General features: G+C 41.1%; 2 protein-coding genes across 12 annotated transcripts in view; one reads left to right on the top strand and one right to left on the bottom strand.

The window, feature by feature from the left end:
• CDC42BPA (CDC42 binding protein kinase alpha) overlaps nucleotides 1-18619 on the top strand; it is a 292676-nt gene extending 274057 nt beyond the window's left edge. For 6 of the 10 annotated variants that reach the window (XM_065935568.1, XM_065935565.1, XM_065935563.1 and 3 more), the window contains 6 exons: nucleotides 2202-2325; nucleotides 2993-3110; nucleotides 8105-8290; nucleotides 10994-11111; nucleotides 13352-13509; nucleotides 14136-18619. In XM_065935568.1, coding sequence (XP_065791640.1) covers nucleotides 2202-2325; nucleotides 2993-3110; nucleotides 8105-8290; nucleotides 10994-11111; nucleotides 13352-13509; nucleotides 14136-14267 — 836 coding nt within the window. In that variant the 3' untranslated portion in view covers nucleotides 14268-18619. The remainder of the gene's footprint in view (nucleotides 1-2201; nucleotides 2326-2992; nucleotides 3111-8104; nucleotides 8291-10993; nucleotides 11112-13351; nucleotides 13510-14135) is intronic. The other 4 variants (XM_065935570.1, XM_065935569.1, XM_065935567.1 and 1 more) reach the window with 1 other exon arrangement.
• Nucleotides 18620-19528: 909 nt separating this feature from the next.
• COQ8A (coenzyme Q8A) overlaps nucleotides 19529-21196 on the bottom strand; it is a 45158-nt gene continuing 43490 nt past the window's right edge. Inside the window, exons 15-16 of one of the 2 annotated variants that reach the window (XM_065935574.1) lie at nucleotides 20324-20650; nucleotides 19529-20064 (exon numbers count right to left, since the gene is read on the bottom strand). In XM_065935574.1, the coding sequence (XP_065791646.1) occupies nucleotides 20363-20650 (288 nt within the window). In that variant the 3' untranslated portion in view covers nucleotides 19529-20064; nucleotides 20324-20362. Of the gene's footprint in view, nucleotides 20651-21196 lie in introns of both variants that reach the window. The other variant, XM_065935572.1, reaches the window with a different exon arrangement.

Genomic DNA, 21196 nt, shown 5'->3' with positions numbered 1-21196 from the left:
CTTAGCTAATATCTCTGGGTAGTTGGGATTGATTATATTCTTTATGCCTTTCTTTCTTCCCCCCATACTCTTCCAATAAATTTGTATCGTCTAACAACAACAACAAAAAACCATCAAAAGTTTGTTGTTTCTGTTTTGCTTCTTTGTTTTTAGTACTAGCATACACACAAATGCTTAGCTTCAGATTTGGTGCTCTGGTACATCTTCCTGGCACTGAAGGCTTCTTGGTACACAGACAAGTGACTGTAGGAGAAGTCCTATGCTAAGAGGATATTCAGTTTGACTTGAGAAAGGACATTCAGGTATTAGAAATGAGTCCTGCTCAGTGATGGATTCACCCTGAACTTGTGCTTTACAGCCCCTCCCTCCAAGACTCGATACTTAAATTTTGTATCTGTTTCTTACTCACTCAGTCATGTCCAACTCTTTGCTACCCCATGGACTATAGCCCGCCAGGCTCCTCTGTCCATGGAATTCTCCAGGCAAGAATACTGGAGTGGATTACCATTTCCTTCTCTAGGCAATCTTCTCAACCCAGGGGTTGAACTTGAGTCTCTTTTGTCTCCAACATTGGCAGGCGGGTTCTTTACCACTACCACCACCTGGGAAGCCCTCTGTTTCTTAGAGGAACTCTAAATATTTGTGTAAGATTAAATCTACCCTGTTCTCACTGTTGGAGAAGGAAATGGCAAGCCACTCCAGTACTCTTGCCTAGAAAATCCCATGGACGGAGGAGCCTGGTGTCCATGGGGTCGCAAAAAGTCGGACTTGACTGAGCTCACTGTATGTAACCGTGATAATCTTAAATTGTGTCCATTATCCAGTTTGTGTCTACAGAATAAAACCTTTTCCATTTTATCTTTTTTTATGCTTCATCTTTCTACTCTAGGCCAGGGGTAAAGGTAGAGATTGGAGAAGGAAAACCCGACAGCATAGTAGTGTTTGTCCTTTGAAAAGGAAAGGAAATCCTATTTTCTGGAGATTGTGTTTCTTTCTTGTCTTCTCTCTATTTTATCTATTTCTGTTTCATCTCTCAAGAGCTCAGAGTGCTTTTGCACCCCTCTGGCTGTCCAAAATCTCCCATTGCCACTGTTACTCACCAACATCTGCTTTACCCTCATAATTCTCAAATTCTCATCTATTTTTTAAAAATTGTCTTTTTAACTTTTTAGGAAAGCAATCTGACTAAGTTATTTATTTTGCTACAAGGAGATTGTTGCTCTTTTGCTAGTCATCTTCTTTGGCTTGGCTTCTTCCCATTTCCTTTTTCTCATTTTAGCTTTCTGGCTGTTAAAAGCTTCTCTAAAGATTGGCTTTTCTCTTTTTCCTTATCTTATTTAGAGAATCATAGTCCTCATGTTGTATGGATACAGTTGTCTATTTTAGAGTATGTTCACCATATTCCAGCATCCATGGCTGAGAGTTTTGTTTACTTCTAGGTATTAAAACTGAAAGATATGGGCATTAGATGACTAGGTGTATGCGATTATGTATCCCCCCAAGATCAGGAGAGTAGGAATAGGAATAAGATTCTTACCTTTAGTAAAGAAACTAGTATATAGGAAAACTAGTATATATACTAGTATAAAGAAACTAATATATAGGAAACACAATTCCTTTCCTTTATTCCACATCTTGTAAATTGGAACTTCAAAGAAAATGTTTTAGTATATGTAATGGGCTTTCCTAATGTCTCAGATGGTAAAGAAACCGCCTGCAATGCAAGAAACGTTTAATTGGTATCATTTCTGTGAATAATTCACAGTTTATGCCTGATTGCTGTGCAGGTAAACAATAAGAACTTTTTAACATCTTAAGCCATTGAAATGAATACTTGGACAGAGGGAGAAGTTGGTATAGAGATATTGGGGATGGGTAACCAAGGTGACAGGACACCAAGGCAGCTACATTTCTCTTTTTTCCCTCCTAGTAAAATTGTACCATTTTATGTTTATAATCAAGTAAAAGTGAAAATATACTTTGTAAGCTATGTTCGATTTCAGCGTATATTTGTTTAAATATATTCTGTTGAAAATTATTACTTATTTACTCTGACTATCAGCACACAACTTTTAAATCAGAATTGCATATACTTGTATTGATTGACATTTGTACCATCTTGGAGATTAATGACTAAAATGCATTTTAGCACTTGAAAGAACATCATTGTTCTTTGCTATCTTTTGTTTCTTTTTTAACAGAAGGGGATGAACTGGTAGTTCCTGAAACTTCAGATAATAGTCGAAAACAAATGGTTAGAAATATTAACAATAAGAGACGTTACTCTTTCAGAGTTCCAGAAGAGGAAAGAATGCAACAGAGGAGGTAGATATTTAATTTGCACTCATCCAAAGATACTTGTAGCATCAGAAGGACTATTTGGTATTAATACTGTATTTGATTTGGAAGGAAAATTTGATCTCTGAAAATCTGTCACTCATTCTCTATGATTTTAAAAACTGCAATAATGAATGTATGTCTCAGTGTAATTTTAATTAATACTCTCCAAATTGTGAGTATGTACTAGATTAAAGTCCCATATTTTGATTCATTTCTCTATGTATATATAATAGTTACAAGTTTTAGAATGTGGGCCTTTATAAAAAACATAAAACATATCTATGCAGATTAACTGTTCTCTTCATGAGAAGTAGCCTTGTAGTATGTCCAGTTACACACAAAAACATTTCTAATATATTAGCAATTATTTAAAAGGACATCTATAAAATATTCAGAATTATCTGTAGAGTAAGAACTTGTTTCATATTTAAATATTAACTCTGTTTTCCCACCAAAAAGCATAAGATCTTTTAAATTAAAACAAAATCTTCTAAGTTAAAATTTTATTTTGTATATTCTATTATTTTAATTCTGTCCTTATTAACATGATTTCACAGTTTATTTTTATGAAAAAAATTGAATATACTTTTCTCTAAAATTATCTAGATTGGTCATGGAACAAAAGTGTCGAAACAGGTGTTTTTTCTTACAGGGAGATGTTACGAGATCCAGAAATGAGAAATAAATTAATTTCTAACCCAACTAATTTTAACCACATAGCACATATGGGTCCAGGAGATGGAATACAGATCCTAAAAGACCTGCCCATGGTAAGAGAAATGAAGAGTGAATGTGAATATAGATGGAGTTAAGAATAAGGTGCGAGGGAGCGGATATGTATATAAATATGAATGTGTGTGTGTATACACATATATGTGTGTGCTTAAGTACATATGAGTTAAAAAGATTTATTGGTGTAATGAGGAAATGTTTATCTCAGGATATCACGATATATGTAAGATGCATGATGACATAACTGATGAAAAATGTTAAATTTAGCTACATATCAAAAAACAAGCATGCCAATTCTTATTTAGTTGCATCTCCTATAAACTTCTCCCATATCTAGATTTACCATTTTGGAGAAATAAACCATCAGATATGGAGAGGTTCTATACTAAGATTCAGAACTTTGTTACCAAATCACTAAAATTTCATTAAGTTATAGCAATTCAACACAGATATTTGGCCACCTCCCATTGAAACTGTATTAGCTTGTTCATTAGTGGTCACACCTCTCATCTGATTATGAAATTAAATCTTTTTCATTTGCCTAATTACAAACATGTTACCTAGTCAGTACAAATTGGAAATTTTTTTTCTTAAAAACATGAAGATTGGATTCTTGGACCTAATATATTGAGATAAAGAATATTAATCTTAATCTGGAATTAGCTAATTTGCCAAGCTTTATTTATACTTAACATTTCAGTATTATGGTATTCTCAAACTATGTGTGTTAGTCACTCAGTCATATCCAACTCTTTGTGACCCCATGAACTGTAGTTCATCCATGGAATTCTTCAGGCAAGAATACTGCAGTAGGTTGCCATTTCCTTTTGAAACTTTAATGTGACTCTTTTGATCAGTGGTGACAGCATCTAGATTTTGCACAGAATTTTAGACATAATTTATATAGTGTGGCAGTCTGGGATCTCCCAGATCTCTCCAGATCTCCCAGATTTGTGAATCTTAACCCAAAGCTCTTTCTAAGAAAGTCTGTGTTAAATAACCACATTACTATCTCTACTGTGATAGAAGATAAAAACATCTATCACTGACGGAAAAAATAACAGGTAACACAATTTGTACAATGAAGTTTTTTTTTAATTAAACTCTTAAGGGTAGTCTTGCATCCATTTCATGGAAGGAACCAAAAAAAAATCTGCATTAATTTAAGTCTGAGTTCCACATTATAAATATCTCAATTAACTGGTTGGTCCTGTTTATGAATGAATATGACATTCCTGCTGTCATTTTTTTTTTTTTTACCAATTATCATCAAGACATTGTATGATTATAGTACTATTCCTTCCTTTCAAATCATTCACAGTGGTCATATATCCTTTTGAAATGGGGATTTTTATTAGCTGTGCTGGGTAAATATAAAGTATGCAAAAAGATTACAGCCAATCTTGATATAATAATTAAAACAAAGTAAGAAATTTAAGGCTGAACATAAATATTAAGCTGAAAATTTTGAGCCTAAATAAAGGTCACATTTAAATATTAAACTGTTTTACTTATCTATCATATTTAATACACTGTTTTTTTCAGTTTTTACCTGGGAATCAGATTTCAGAATTTTCTCTATTCCTTTCCCATTCTGAACATTTGTTTAAGTCCTCAGTCTGAAATCCCTAAGTCTGAGTTTCCTTTTTTCTCAGAAGTAAACATAATGGAACCATATAGTTCAAAGCCTCTGTCATTGAAGCTACAGTGTCACATACAAAGTACCTTAGGAGAGAGAAATTTTTAATTATGATAAACAGTTGAAATGTGAATATATGTACAGCTTATATTTGATAGAACAAGTGTTATGTACTATCTTAATGAAACTTTTTGAAATTTAAATAATAAATAGTTTTTAACACTTGCTACATAGTTAGCATTTGGAGGGATGTGTGCATGCTAAGTCACTTCAGTTGTGTTTGACTCTTTGCGACTCTGTGGATTGTAGCCCGCCAGGAGGAATACTGATTTCAAATACATCCATATGTTGCAAAGCAACATATCAACAAACACAAAATTATTTCACTAGTGAAAAAAGTTTTAAGGGGTATTATCCTTTCAAAATTAAGCTTTCTTTCACATTTGCTTCATATTTGTGCACAAAAAAGAATATAGTTTTCCTCTCATTATATTCTAATAACATAGCAAAAAGAATTATGGAAAATTTTTCTATAAATTCTATTACATCCCACAGTTTGTTCCTTAAGGTGAAATAGTTTCAGGATTTAATAAAATGTTTCTCTGCTTGACTAAGTGAAAAATTAGTTTGCTAATGTTTCAGAATTCTTTCAGACCTTCATATACAATAAGACTTGGCCTTTCTACACCCTGAATATGTACACAGAAGCAAAATGTCAAATTTCAAACATAGTAATAATTTTTGTATCACAGTATTCCTCCTTTTCCTCCCGTTACCCTCCCACCACTTAAAGGAAATCTCTATTTTTGTTGTTGCTGTTCAAAATAAGATCCAGTCTTAATTACTGTGCAAAATAAGTTCAGATAGCATTTCCCAAAGATTCATCCCTGATCTCACTCCATGACACATGGCCTTCTCTGCTGGCTACTTATTCCCATTAGACCTCTTGATTTTCAGTATTTGTGTCACTGATCTTGTTAACCATTGACTGCCTCACTGGTTCTTTTGTCATTAACAAAAGTGATTTTTTGCCCTAGCAGTGCAATTCAGTTTTTAATGTTCATTTCATGTTTTATCATATAAACACTTTTGAATTTCCAGGACAAGAAGTTGGTGTAAATTTTTGAAACCTGTTCACCTGTACATAGAGTATTTATTGTAGCAAAATGTTATGTGTCTGAACTCCTGTTTTTCACAATCTCACTTTATTTTCACCTGACTTTCTTCCTTTTACTAGCTATGAACATAAAAGCTGAAACTTTTCATAAGCATCCATTTAATCACTTAACAAATATTTTTTGATATACTGTCTTACCAGAACTGTGCTTATCTTGGAGTAAACTTTGGTAACAACACAATAATATGCATGCCTGAAAAGAAAATAATATGCATGTCTATATCTGTGTCTGTATATATATATATATATGTATACATGTATTAAAAAGCTTGTGATACTTCAATCTCAGATTTTAGTATGTTCCTTCCACTGTAGTTTTCTATATTTAATGAACTATTCCAAAAAATAAAAAGATGAATTAAATTCATCTAATATTAACACATATAAGAAGCACTTTCAAATACCAAAGCTAGGTTGTCATTTGTGCAAAGAGCATGTACCCCAGACATTTTTATGTTTAACTTATTCAAATCAGTATTGCCTTCCTGTGAAATGCTTATAAGCTTAGAAAGTTTGCTGAATGTCTTTGGAAGCTTATTCTGTTTCCTTTGTACCAAAATGATACTGAAACAGGTTGTTTGCCTCATGAGTGTGGAAAAGATAGTAAGGGTAAGGGAGTCATTTTTTATTTTTCTCCTATATCAGTGTGAACCTTTCATGTGTGGCTTAGTGAACCAAGAGAATATAAGCAGTTAATATAAAATAGCATGTGTGTCTTACTGTAGTAGTTTCCTAGAATCCTTTTTGTCATCTACCTTTTTCATAAGTGAATACTGGTAATAAAGAATAGATTTGTCTCAGAGCTGAATTAAAGAGTAATATTTTACCTCTAAAAGATTTCATTTTTTTTTTAGCACATAAAACTTGTAGTCTTTCACCTGTTCCTAAAATTGTTAATAAATAAAATTTCTAGCTCAGTGACCTTTTAGACTTTAAAGAAGTAATTTTGCTTCTTAAAGTCATAGTTATATGCCCATGAATAGTTTTTCCTTTTGGAAAAGAGCTTTAGCAAGTATTGATTTCACACACATCTCTAAATTTAAAATAATTTCTTATATAGGAGACTTTCTTTTAAACTTCCCTAATTTATCAGATTTTTTTTAACAATGCAACCTCATCTCAACTCATGAGAATATCAGTCAGCATCTCTCTGAGAAGTCATTCAATCTCTGTCTTTAATGAGGTGTTCTTAGGATGTTTACTTGAAATATAGTTCTTAAGAAATGAACTTTGAAAATTCCCATAAGAGAAGGTGACTGGGTGCTAAGTGATGTCTCCAAATATCCACAAATTATATTACATGAAAAACTAGAGTCCTTGTTTTGAAAAACTTTGTTCTATGTCTTTAGTGTTACATTATTTCATTTTTTTTAATTACACTTGAACATTGAAGAAAATGTTGTTCCTTTGTTAAGAAAAAACGTTCTCCAGGTGTCTAAGTGGAGATAAGCTTGGGCTACTTATAGATAAACCAATAATTAGTACATTCCATTCACTCAGTTGCTCACTCAGTCGTGTCCGACTCTGCAGCCCCATGGGCTGTAGCCTACTAGGCTCCACCGTCCATGATATTTTTCAAGCAAGAGTACTGGAGTGGGTTGCCATGTCCTTCTCCTGGGGATCTTCCCGATCCAGGAATCGAACCCAGATCTCCTGCTTTGCAGGCAGGAGCCACCAGGCATACAGTACATTCTAGAGTTACTCATTATAGGAAGATAAGATCAGTAAAAGCAAACACATGTCAAGTCTGTAAATATAGGAAAGTGGTTTCAGTTTCTCAAGGAACACTTTCATAACGCTTCTGGTGAGAGGCTGGTTGTAGTAGTAGGTTCACTCGTTCTTTGATTATTTCTTGCTTTTTCTATCCTTAATGTTTTTGTTTAGATTTTTTGCCATGTTTTTTTATATCACAATCAGAGGAGAACACTCAACTAAATTTCAGAAGTCTACTTGTATTTCTGAAAGTCCGGTTTCTACTCATCTTGATGACAGCAATAAAAGAGAATAATGACTTTTTGCAAATCAACTCTTCAAGTAGCTGGCAAGAAGATTACAAAATTTAACTTTCTAGGCCTAAAAGTATTTCATGATGGATTCAATTATTGATTCAAGGTGCTTCATGTTTTTCTACATGCATGTTGTCAGAAATGTCACATATATCTGGTGAATCCATTTTCATTACCTCATTACCTTTTTTCTTTCTGTTGTTTTGATAGCCGGGTTTTCCTTATCCATCCCCTCATCATCACTCCGGTCTGATCTCCTCTCCGATCAACTTTGAGCACATCTATCACATGACTGTTAATTCTGCTGAAAAATTTCTCTCTCCTGATTCCATAAACCCTGAATATTCCCCGTCTCTGCGCTCTGTCCCCGGTACACCAAGCTTTATGACTCTGAGGGTATGAAAGCCGAGTTAGGTGTTAACTTGTACTAACCATGTGCGGATCTCTGCCTGGCTTCAATAAGTAACACTGCCAAGGGCTACATTCTGTGTACGTTTTCCTTTGACCTGTTTCTCTGCTGCCAGACTGCTGTCCTTCCTCTTCCTCCTCTTCTCTCTTCAAGTTCTACTTTGTTTCTTCTTTTGAGGAAAAAGATAAGGACTAGGGAAGATTTCAGTTTTATTTCTAAAACAGTATTGAAGGTTTTTCTATGGTTAATATAAGATAATCCCATCATGATATATTTCATTACAGATACTGTAAGAAATAGCCCCCGAGTAAGTCTTTATTCTGTTAAAACAAACAAAAAAACAGGTCCTAGAATTTCTGAATTCTTTATAGCTTGTTGGCTCGTTAACCAGTGCAGTTCAGAGAAATTTTTAATATTTAGTGACGTCTATATTTAGTAGGCCTGTCTACAGGCCTTTTATTTACAATAAACCCCCTTCAAAGAGCTCACAATTCTTAAAAATATAAAGTATAGTAGTATCAGTGAATAACAGGAAAAATTACCAAAAGAAGATAGTCTTATTAATGTTTGAGTTGCTGGTGCACCTTTAATGCTAGTCAGGATCCAAAGTAAGAGAAGTAAATCAACACAACAGAAAAGCAGAGTGTGCTGCATTCTGGGGGATCGTGGCCTGGGTCCTTCCATGCAGCCTTGCATCCTTGTAACTAGCAGCTCTGCAGTGGGACAGAGAGCCAGCAGCCATTCAAGCTGTATATCCTTATTTCCATCAAGAAATATGTACTGACTTCAAGAGGGTATTTTCTCAAGTTTGTTTTGCAGATAATAAAATATTTGGATTATATCACGCAAACCCATTTCCTGTGACTTAGGAAAAAAATAGCATCCATTTTTTATTTGTATATTTAGTCATTTTCCAATAAGAAAACTACGTGTAGGGGGAGTTTTTCTATTTTTGTTTGTATTATAAAATTATTTTAAATTGCGTTTTAAATGTCATTGTCACTGACATTAAACTGTAATGTTATTTACATGTCTTATTTGATGACATAAGATGACTTATGATAAACTAAGCCTTTGTTTGCTTGGTAACAGATTACAGTTAGTGGATTCTAGAGGAGGTTGTATGAACTAATCAGTCAAGAATTTTTGATGTAAAAGATGGTGGAAATGTTACTTAAGTTAGTCATCTATAAAGAGAAACACTACTATTAGTGGACATTTTACCCTAATCTTAAGCATATTTGTGAAAGGATCATCAGATTAAGTTTCATGTTACTTTATAATGAAGTTGAACTTCAGAGGGATAAATGATAAAACTGTTGGATTTGCAGTTTTTTAAAAATTTTTCCAGAGCACATCTTCTGTGTCTCATTCTTTTATTACTTCAGTATTCAGTGTTACTAAGCCACTGGCATTTTTATAGGCCTTCATTTTTGCCATTTTTTCTAGAGTAGATTTGTTTTATAGAAAAGGACAACACCAAGGTACCTTAAGGTTCATAGCAAAAACAGTAAAAATGGAAAGGTTTCAACTGATACTCCTGTCTCTTCTGATCTTTGCTCTGCTGCATTGTACGCATGTCACTGGCACCTCACAGGGTGGCTCCCATGAGTGGATGTTGAAATGCTAGCACTGACTGTTTCCGTTTTAAATTTTTTATTTTGTTAGAGAAAAAAAAGGTAAAACATTTGCTTTAAACAAATAACACAATAAGAATTACATGGACTTTGCAAATTTGATATATGAACCAAAATGGCAGTGGTAGTATTTGAAGGCAGCCAGCTTGCCAACTTTCAATGTGTGTGATTATTTAAACTGTGTAAGTTGGAGTTTTTCAAGAGATGTATTAGTGCATGTTTTCCTGATTGCTGGCTTGGGCCCTGCGTTAATTGTGTTGTTGTAACCTTCTCTCAGGTACCAGCCAGCCCCAACACCCCTTCTCGTCTGAAAAGTTTGGGGCCATGGAGGAGCCGTTCAGAAGGCTGGTCCTACACACCACCTGTCTGTAACTTTCAAAGCATTCCGTAGCTCATTCTCCTGCATTGGGCCCCAGAATCATTCAGTATTAGATGGAGAACTTTTCCCTCCAGCGTTCCCCAGTTAAATCACCTCACCCCGGCCGTGATGGTTACAGACGTCATATTCAGGACTCATGCTGCTTTGTCTGTGAGGCAGGGAGGCTGCCTGGTGACTAACATGGGAACATGCAGATGGCACTTTTGGTGTCAGAATAGTAGAAGGAGTACTTGAGAAGAACATGCTTTTACATGACTCTCTCCTAAACCGGCTTCTTCAGCTTTTGAGTTTTCCTAAGGAAATAAAAATCTCAGACATAGTAAAAACTTTGCTTCAGTTATCCGCAGATGTCCATGTAATTCTACGTTTCACTGTCACTTCTAACCACATAACTTTCACTTACTGTTCTCACAATAACAACAGAAAATTCTTATTTCCTGATAAGTATTTCGGTGAGTATAAGGATAAGCACTTATGTTTGATTGGCCTGAGGTCTATTTCTTTGAGGGCTTTAGCACGTTTGGGGGTGGGAGGGATTATATAATCTGTTTCGTGTTCTGTATCACTATAGTCTAAACAACTTTATTTCTTGAGATTAGGGTGAAAAATAGACCTCTCTGTCAAAAATCAGTTTCTCCCTGGATGAAGAATTTTTCTTTGTCTTTTGATCTTAGAACCCTCGGCCTCAGGAAAGTCGGACAGCATTCAGTGGCTCGGTCAGTATTCCGTCTATCACCAAGTCCCGCCCTGAACCCGGTCGCTCCATGAGCGCCAGCAGTGGCCTGTCAGCAAGTAAGTAGCCTGGGCGGCAGGAGACTCATCCGTAGCGAAGCAGCAGCCGCGCATTTGTGCGTCACCCGTGTCAGTGTCTCAGACGCGGCGGGGTGACGCCCTGTCTGCGCAAGTGCAGGTGTTACAAAAGTCATCATGGGGTCCCTCTAGAGGTCACAGTCCATCTGGGAGACAGACAGGTAATACTACAAACCGTGATGAGAAGTGTCCAACCTCCTAAATCACCACCCAGAACTTTTGGGAAGAGACCCTGCCTAGGACCACAGTTTTCAGATTGTCCCCTTTGCTGTTCAAAACAACCCATCTCAGTTTTTTTATTAGGGTGGTTTGAGTGTAATTTTTCTCTGAAAGGAATTTTCCCAAACTTGAAAAGTGTAAATCGCAGAAGTGAGGTTCTGTAAATGATCACTAGGATGGAGGAAAGGAGCCCAGGAAGAACGTACTGAGCAGTAGGCAGCCCCATCAGACACCATCCCTCTGACATTTTACTCTCTGTGTATTGAGTGCTCAGTTCCCACAAGACCCCCATAAGGTAGAATTCATGTTCTTATTTACAAATGAGGAAAACTGAAACTCCGACAAGATAACTTGCTTAAGGTCACACAGTTAGGTTAGTAAGCAGAGCAGCAGAACTCTCTGGTGGTTTGGGTTTTTTATTCAGAATGACAAGATTTTTAAAACAGTAACTTCACATTATGGCTTTTGTTAAATTGAGGACTATACTAGGCATGGAATTGGAAGAGAAATCTTAAAAAAATGATTTATGCCTTCAATTAAGTTATAATCTAAGACAGAAGATTGGCAACGAAAAAGCAGAGTGCCTATCCAAAGAAACACATCAACAAATGAAAATCAGCACGTGTCTAGTGACAGACACCTCTAGAAATAGGATGGAGTGTTGGGAGGGAGCAGGTCTCCTAGGGAGTAAGTCTGAGTCAATGGTTCTCAACCTGAGATGCATTCTAGAATCATAAGGGCTTTTTAAAAGTTAAGTTGGGAATTCTGCTTTTGCTGGTTTGGGATGGGGCCCACCACTGGTATTTTTAAAGCTCCATAATATAATACGTAGCATACACTCAGCACTGGTAACTTCTGCAGTAAGAAGAGTATGGTGACACATTTGAGGGACTCAGGAAAGAGGCTGGAAGGAAGCTGTCAGATCACCAAGGGCAGGGCTTTAGCAGGCAGGCTCCTGTTCAGTCTATGAAGACATCTGAATGTGGGTGATCATTAAGTACATATGCTTTGACCAGTCACCTCTTGGCATTTCACTGAATTCTGGATGTAACGTAACTCAATTTTAGGGCTTTGTTAAACCAGCAGAACTCGAAACGATCGATACCTTGTAGTTGTGCTAAAGCCTTAACACAGTCTCAGTCTTTTTTGAATGGTGATCTTAATATTGAAGCTCAACAGAATTAAAACATGTTTAGGTTAAAAACTAAAAAATAGTAGGGAGTGCTGAGTTGAACATACATAGGTGCTAACAGTAGCCCAACATTTCCGAGATTTTTCTGGTCACCCCCTTTCCTCCTCTGGGTGGTCGCCAGTCCTCTGATGTGTCCCAACTCTAAGATCAAAGCAGAGGGTGAGTTTAAAGAAACACACCTTGTTTTTTTATCTGGGGCTTTTTGCCCTGTGGAATGAAAATGGCCTCTGTTACGTTCCTTTGTGTCTTTAATGAAAATTCTCTAGAAGCTAAGTGACAGTTCTGCATCATCAGGTGGCTTGATCTTCCTTTTTCTGAGATCTGTTCTCGGCTTCATCGTTCAGCATGTGTGCTTTGACCATCTGCTCCTTGCCCCGTTCTTGTCAGGGGCCTCCAGAGGCAAGGACCATCCATTAAAAGAATGGCAGGCACATAATTCTAACCTAATATCCAGATGCTATGAAAGACGTGATGAGAAGTGCTGTAGAAGCCCCAGGGAGCAGGGAAGACTCACTGAGACAGTAGCACGTGGGTAGAGACTGGAGGCACTGATTCTGCGGAATCGCCTAGGGAGCAGGGCAGCCCGGGCACAGCCAGTGAGAGCAGAGTCTGGCGGGTGCTGCCCACTCATCCAGCCACCCCGGTGGCTGGGCTCCAGGGTGGGCTTCAGTGTCAGGGGCCCACAGCCAAGCTCACTGTCCGTCAGTGGGCGTTAAGCAGGGAGGAGGGCTCCTCACCTCAGCCATCTGTGTACTGTCTAGAGGGTCATCCCCTTCTACACGTGTAGTTTTACCCGAACCATGTGCCGTAGGGTCATCTGCACAGAACGGCAGTGCATTAAAGAGAGAATTCTCTGGAGGCAGCTACAGTGCAAAGCGGCAGCCCATGCCCTCCCCATCAGAGGGCTCGCTGTCCTCGGGAGGCATGGACCAGGGAAGCGACGCCCCAGCGCGGGACTACGACGGAGAGGTGAGTGCCTGTGGGGAGCAGCTCCTCCTGGAGACAGGTTCTGGAGAGGTCCTGAACCAGACAGGTGAATGTATTTCCTGAAGCCATTCTGCCGCCTGGATTGTAGCAGGTATCGGCCACGTGCTCCTCCAGCAGGGGTGATGGAGCCAGTCACTTGGGTTGCAAACTGCAGTTACCCTGGAAGTGTTCAGACTTCTAATAGCTTTTGTATGAAAATAGCCTATGTTTCCAAAGACCTGCAGAAAGGACTAGGAGCTTTGTTATATTCTGTGCCTCTTACTCAGCACAGAAAAGGTGCTTTCTACCCACAGTAGAGAAGTTATGCATGCGTGCTAAGTCACTTCAGCCATGTCCAACTCTCTGTGACCCTATAGACCACACCCTGCCAGGGTCCTCTGTCCATGAGATTCTCCAGGCAAGAATACTGGAGGGGGTTGCCATGCCCTCCTCTAGGGGATCATCCACACCTAGGGAGCGAACCCAAGTCTCTTACGTCTCCTGCACTGGCAAACGGGTTGTAGAAAAGTCATGTCCAGTCATTGGCCAGGGTGGCTGGAGAGGACCCGTGTGGCCCGAGCCCCTCCTGACCCTCTGCTGCTCCCTGACGTCTTCCTCTGGCCTCCCAGGACTCGGATTCTCCGCGGCATTCCACGGCTTCCAACAGTTCCAACCTGAGCAGTCCTCCCAGCCCAGTGTCGCCGCGGAAGACCAAGAGCCTATCTCTGGAGAGCACGGACCGCGGGAGCTGGGACCCGTGAGCGGGAGCTGGGACCGTGAGCAGCCTCCACGCTCAGACGCTCTGGGCTCCCCTCACTGCCCCCCTCCTCTCACTGTCATCTCTTCCCCAACCTCTGCCTGAAAACGCCAGGGCCGACTGCAGTAGCAGGGCGGGGGTTCAGGAATTCTGCCTCTAGGACTTTCATCCATGCCCCCCTCAACTTAACAGCAACAACCATAAAGGCAGACTTTCATTGAGCAGCTTAGATGAATACTGATTTCATTTCACACACTTAGCGTTGCTTTCCAGACTATTTCACCCCTCCCCTAAAAGGTAGCTTAAGTAGACAGATTCCACACATGTAAGCGATAAGAATAAGGTTAGACAGACGTTGTTTTCACAGTAGAGTCTCATGTAGCCCTGAGACAGCACATGGGGCTCGCCAGTGGGTCCCGGGCGCGCGCCAAGCCCCTTCAGCACCACAGTGAATGTCGACCTGATCGTTGCCAGTAAATCCCTTATCACTAAAACAATGCATATTTTACTACAGAACAGAGTTTAAATAAATACACAACTGTAGAGGTTAAGTACTGAATGTATATAGTAAAAAGAAGCATCTTGTATTCAACGAAAGATGGATGCATATATGAGAGATCATTTAATTTAAAGAAATGTGTTGTTTCCTGTCTGTTTTCCACCTAAAAATGAAAGGGTAGAAAGGCCTGGCCCTGGCGTGTAAAGAGGGAGGGAGGGAGGAGCAAGCATCCCCTTACCACCAGCTCTCACGCTAGGCGGGGGAAACCTGCCTCTCTCACGATGGACGCGGGCACCTGCGAGCTTTAGGAGATGCTCTAAGGCTTTGGTTTCATCAGTTTGGAGTGTAAACTGGGAACCAGACTGTAACATTTAATGCCTCTTCAGCAGCATCATTAAAAGGCAGATTTACTTCTATCTAAGACATTTCTATTTCTAGCAGTAGAATTTGAACCACACTTCTCATCTGTTATTATATTTTGCTATCTTCTGCAGATGAATGTAGAAACGCAGTTTTGTCACCTTCTGGATCCCTTCCATCTGAAAGGACACAGGGAATGGTGTAGTTTTTGAAGGGCCATAAAAAGGTTCAGCAGAGTGCTTTTTTCCCTTGGCTGATCTCCTCCCCCGCCCCTTGCAGTGAGGCCTGTATCCCCCAGCTGAGCCAGCTTCTCTTCAGAGAGGGATCTGTTTTGAGGGGGGTGTGAGCGTCCTCAGATAAGCCTGGGAAAGGGGTTTAATTACCAAATAATGTAAAACCTCAAATGCAAGGACTTGAACAGCCTTAACCAAATACTCTTTCCCACATGGAGTGGGAAGCGGACAGCTCATCCCTGCCACACACAGGAAGTCAGCCCAGCTTGGCCTTCCTGAGCAAGGAAGCTTTGCCTCCCTCCTAGCTATGATGTGTTAGTCCCATTTCCATTTGGAATCCTGCTGTTTTAATTGCCATAAGGAAATGAGATGCAGAACCAGGAATTTATTTCTCCAGAGTCATTTCACCAGTTAAGCACATGAGTAGAGAAAGATAGAAATAAAAATATCTCATGGCCATACAGAGAATCTGCCTCTCTTTTACTTTTTATCTAAATTTCCCTGAGAAGTACCAACAGACTTTCTGCTCTCTTCTTTAAAATTCAGCTAAAATGGAAGAGCGTTCCTGCCATTGCTTGTATGGATCTTGGTGTGTGAGCACTGTCATTTTACCCGCCCACCACCACCTCCACACCGACACACACACACACACCAGCCACAGCTATTCCGCTTCCCACCACAGGCCACAGGGAGCCGGACTATTCCCAGAGGATGCCACTCTCAGGAGCAGGTTACTGAGGTTCAGGGAGGGAAGAAAGGGTCCTGTATGGGCATTATATTGTGAAATATTACAGTAGAGAATTTTAAAATAATAACAGGTTTGGCATTTAAACATCCTGAACTTGGCGCTTGCTCAGATTTATGTTTAACTTGGGATGGGCATAAATCACTGCACAATTCTAACCTTCTAAATCCTTTGCTTTTGGAGAAGAAGTGTTATGTGAAAGTACTTTTGTGCGTTTAGATTTCAAGAGTCAAACCTTGAGTCTGGTTATTGCCATGACTCCAGTCACTCCTTAAGTTTAGCACTTCCCAGGAGAAGAGGGAGCCTGCCAGCCGGCTGCTGAGTGCCTGTGGCCCACTCTCCTCCAGACCCTCCCACCCTCTTGTTTCTTTTCCCCTCGCCTCTTCCTGCCCCCCTTTTCTCCTCTGAGCGGAGGCAGATCCAGCTGAGATTCATTGGACTTCACACTAAGCCATTAGTTTATAGCTTTGACAACTAAGTTTCTGTTGCCTATAGGTGCTTATTTACTTTAGATGCTTTTAGGATCAAAATAACCATACCTGAAGTCTGGACACCAGTATAGTGAGTCATACCTTGAAGCCCCCCGGCAGGGCAGATAAGGGCTTGTCCTGGCTGTCGGACTCACTGGGAGGTGTAATTCCAACCCAGTAGATTATACTCCAGTAATCTGAAATGGTCTTAACAGTAGCAGGAGAGCAGTCCCAAATGTGATTCGTGTCCAGTAGGAGGAGACTTGGGGGAGAAACACTGCCACGGGTGGTGACCTGGGGGATATTTTCCCAAGATAGTGATCATTCAACTGGGTTTGTCCCCGTTCTCCAATATGAAGCAGGTAGTGTCAGAAGCTTCTTGAAAAGAATGATTTGGGAAGATGGGGGATGGATTCTAGAGAAACAAAAAACAGTGATCACTGAAATGGATCAGTAACAAAGATTGCTGAACAGATGTGATGTTGCCGTCTGAACTCATCCTTTGTTTTCATGCAGGACATTCAAAGAAACGTATGGGGAAGCAGGAACTTATTTCTCAGTAGAAAGGAAAAATAAGAGGCATTTCTGGCATAGTCTAGATGTGTTGATATTTGGTGCTATCTATGTTCAGCCAATTTGTTGTCTACTCTTGAATTCTACTTTAATCTTGCTATGTGCTTTGGGTGTATAAAATTACATATATACATATACACACACACACATATATATATATTTCTTTTTGCCAAAAACAGAAGCCTTCCTCCTTGTCAAATGATTGCTAAAGCAACTTTTTTAGTTATGTGTGTGCACACACACCCCTTACACATGTGCACACACACCCCTTACGTGCATGCACACACCTACACTTAGTGATTTAATCTTCTTTCTGAGGGAGCATAGTTTTAAGGCTGTGAAACACAACTAAAAAGGGCCCATCTATTTAATTTTCCAAGCAGAGCTTGTACCCAAGCTTCAGGGAAGACTCTGAAATCCCTATTTTGTTTACAGCAACAATCTGTCATTCCCCAGCTGGTTCTCAGCCTCCCTCTGCCTTCCATATGGTTAGAGTCGTGTCGTTTTGTTTCTCAGTGGCCACATCTCCTTCTGTGAAAGACCAGTTGCATTTCTATGGACTCTCAGGTATCGTTAAAGAAACGCCAGAGTAGAGAGAGGTGGGCAGACATCCCTGACCCCCCAGGTAGAACAGGGCTGTTTTTCCACAAGCTCTGTGGTCTCCCAGCTCAGCGGAGCGCTGTCAAGCTCAGCATCCCCTCTCTGGATGGAGGGGTGTTCTCAGCAGCGGCCAGGCTTCACCACTGCTCCAGTCTGCTGGGCTCAATAGGGAAGTGATCGGGCCCCCCACTCCCCTCCTCTCGCTGGCCCAGCCCCTGCATTTATTAGACAAGCCGCACGATATTTCATTGGGCCCTTGTTATGACTTCGGTGTGACAAGTCCAGCGTTCTCTGCAGAGGCTGCTCATAAGGGGCCCTCGCTTCAGCTGGAGCTCTGTCTCGAGTCTCAGCGCTGGATGGCAGGCCGGGCGCTCCTCTCTCCCTTCCCAGGGACGACCGTCACACACACAAACATTTCATTTATGGGGGGAAACGGATGAAAAACAAATCAGCCTTGAAATTTCATGAAAACAAAATGACCTGCCTTTTTATTTGATAGTGTAATATCATTTATTTTATAAATTTTTTAGGGTTTTTTCTCATTGTAATATTATTGTACAGTTTTGCATGGCCTGGGTGTAATCATTTTTTTGTTTAGAATATAATGCTGACAAATAAGTGTGTATGGAAGGGGAAAAGGTAACTGCTTTGGCCTCTGATCACTCTTTATTTTGTTTGGTTTTACCCCCTCAGTGTCTTAGAGAACTTTATAAGAGATTCTCTGCTACCAAACAATGGTGTGGATTCTTTTGCACAGAAATATTTAAGGTGGGACAGTCAAAAATGTAACAAGACTCCTCGCCGATATTTTACGTTGGTATCACTTAATATTAACCAGACTCTGATGTATTGCAATAAAACAGGGAACTGTTAGAATTGAGTATTTTGTCTTTTTTCCCCTGATTAAGAAGTCTGAGGAATGGAGAAAAAGTGACTGACTCTTTTCATCTCTTCGAACCCCAATTTCTGCCTGTCTCCCTCCTCAGCCAGCTTCCTCGTTACACTGGAAGAATGGGGAGTTAATCTAGGACTTTTCTTAGTTCCTTCCATAGCTCAGGTGAGAAGAGTGTTTGACTCTCTTGAGGCTTTCAGCTCCCCTCTCTGGCCAGAACTCCCCTGGTGCTCAGCCTGCAGGGCCAGGCTCTGCCTGCGCATCTGTGGGCCGCCCTGCTGCGTGCTGCCACAAGGGAGCCTACCACACGAGGACCGCCCCCACGCCCAGCCAGACTTCCCGACCCGTGCCACCGCTGCCTGAACATGGCGACTGCTTGCTCTTCCATCTTCTTACTGCAGAGAAGCAGCAGACACATCCCACAACTTGTGCTTAAGTTAGAATAACACAGCTGAGGCCACACAGGAAGGCCTGGGTGGTCTTAACAAAGGACATCTTAAATTGGCCTGCAGCTAAGTAATTATTCTGAGACCCCTCCCTGTTCCATTTCACATGTAATAGACATTTCTGTCTGTTATTTGTTGGTTCACTGTTTGAAACCATGCTTTAGAGGCAGGAGTTGTGCAGAGGTTGGCAAGTGTCTGTAAAGGACCAGTGAAGAAATGCTTTCAGCTTTGTAGGACTAGTCCATTGCACCTACTCAACTCTGCCATCTTTCTCTGATGATGAACATGGGCTAAGCCTTCTGGGTTCAGGTACCAAAAGCCTCGTGGTGGGAACAAGGCCAAACCTTGCAGAAGCATCTGGAGACAGGAAAGAATGTAACAATGACCTCGGGCTCATCACCATCGGCTCAGAAGCCTTTGCAAGTGAAAGAATTAATGCCAGGATGCTAGGATTTTTTTTTTTTAATTGAAACAAGTTAAATCAGACAATTACAAGAATTGTACGAATATTAACACAGCCTGAAATGACCCCTTGGGTCCAAGCAGGTGATATGTGCACATCAAGGCCCTGGGGCGGGAGGCAGGACCCCTACACACCAGTCTTGGAGCCCAGAGACAGCACGTGTGGCCCTCTCTCCTTCCGTGGCTCCTGTCCTCCCCGTAGGAGGTGGCAGTTCTCTGGAAACCTCTGGTTCTCAAGAAAGCCTCTAGCAACGAGCCAGACAGCAGGTGTGGGATGGGCCTGGCTTGGCAAAGTAGTACTTGTTGGCACTGCTCAGCTCAGCACTTCTAGATCCAGGCCGGACAGGAAAAGGCAGAAAATACAAATCTCATTCTAGAAACACACACACACACAAACCTGATATTACACACTCAATAAAATCCAAAAAGGCTTTTCTGGTTTTGGTGTTTTGTTTTTGGTGGCAGGGATTCAAAGGAAGAACTCTTATCTTCTGGTTAACATTCACATTAGCAAAAAACCCCTGTTACAAAAAGGAAGAGGAAATAAAATTGTCTTTTTATCGAAAGCTATTTCAGAGGATGACTAAACAATAAGCAGATTCTGACAGAAAGTAGTGGGGCTGCATTTTCATCCCTGCTCCTCTCACCCCACACCCACTTAGCAATAAAACCGTGTATAAGCACACACAATGGGCTCTGAGCAGCGTCCCCCCATCAGCCCGGCCACCCTCTCCCACCGGGCGAAGTTTAAATGTAGCGCAGGCACCACCAGCTTCCTACTAGTTTCAGCGCCTCGAGGACCGAGGACGGAGGGTCTGGCTACTGCTGCTCGGCCTGCCTCCTGCAGTAGTTGCTGTAGGCCTCCTCGAACATGGCCTTGCAGGGGAACCGTGCCTTCAGCTTGGAGCAGATGAGGAAGGAGCCACCCATCTTCCTGTGCAGGGAGTAGGTCTCCTCGGGCGGCGGGACGAGCCGGTGCTTCAGCATGATGGGGATCAGGTTGTGGATCTTCTCCGTGGTGCTCTGGGTGCCGAAGTCAAAGGGCTCCTCTGAGGCAAAGGCCTCCCCCAGGATGAGGATGGCATCCAAGTGGGCGTCTTCCATGGCCTGGAGGGAGAGGGAGGGGAGACTGAAGAGCCTGCCAGCCCAGGGCTCCTCACACACACACCCCCAGGGGCTAGACTGAGTGCTCCCTGAGGGCAGGGCAGGTGGTGAGTGCTTCACCCAGATTGAATCATGGTGACGGGCATGAACTCAAACCACTAAGGGCAGGAAACATCGTTAATGTGTGACCTTTCTTCCAGGTAAAAAGAAAGGGAGCTTGGCAGGTCTGTGGCAGAATGCCAGGTGTGACCCAGCCTGAGGGCACTCAAATCCAGAGGTTTTATAAAACGCCTGTCAGTCCTGAAAGAGCCACAGGCCTGAGCTGAGGTGAGCCTCTGCAGTCCTCGTAGGCAGCAGACCCGAGACCACCAGCGTGTCCGCACCCCTTCCCCACTGTCGGGAGAGGAGGGTGCTGCTGTCTGGTGACAGGACACCAAGAAGGTCACCCCTTCATTTAAGGGGCTACTAAGATCTCTTCCAGGGCGCCCCTCACCCCTTCCCCAGTGAGGCCACAGGAAGTGGGGGCTTTGCATCCCACCTGCTCACCCA

Source organism: Muntiacus reevesi, chromosome 5, assembly GCF_963930625.1.
Source record: "Muntiacus reevesi chromosome 5, mMunRee1.1, whole genome shotgun sequence".
In the NCBI taxonomy this organism is placed as follows: Eukaryota; Metazoa; Chordata; class Mammalia; order Artiodactyla; family Cervidae; genus Muntiacus; species Muntiacus reevesi.
The sequence above is the reverse complement of the archived record's forward strand: the minus strand, read 5'-3'. Positions and strand labels throughout refer to the sequence as shown.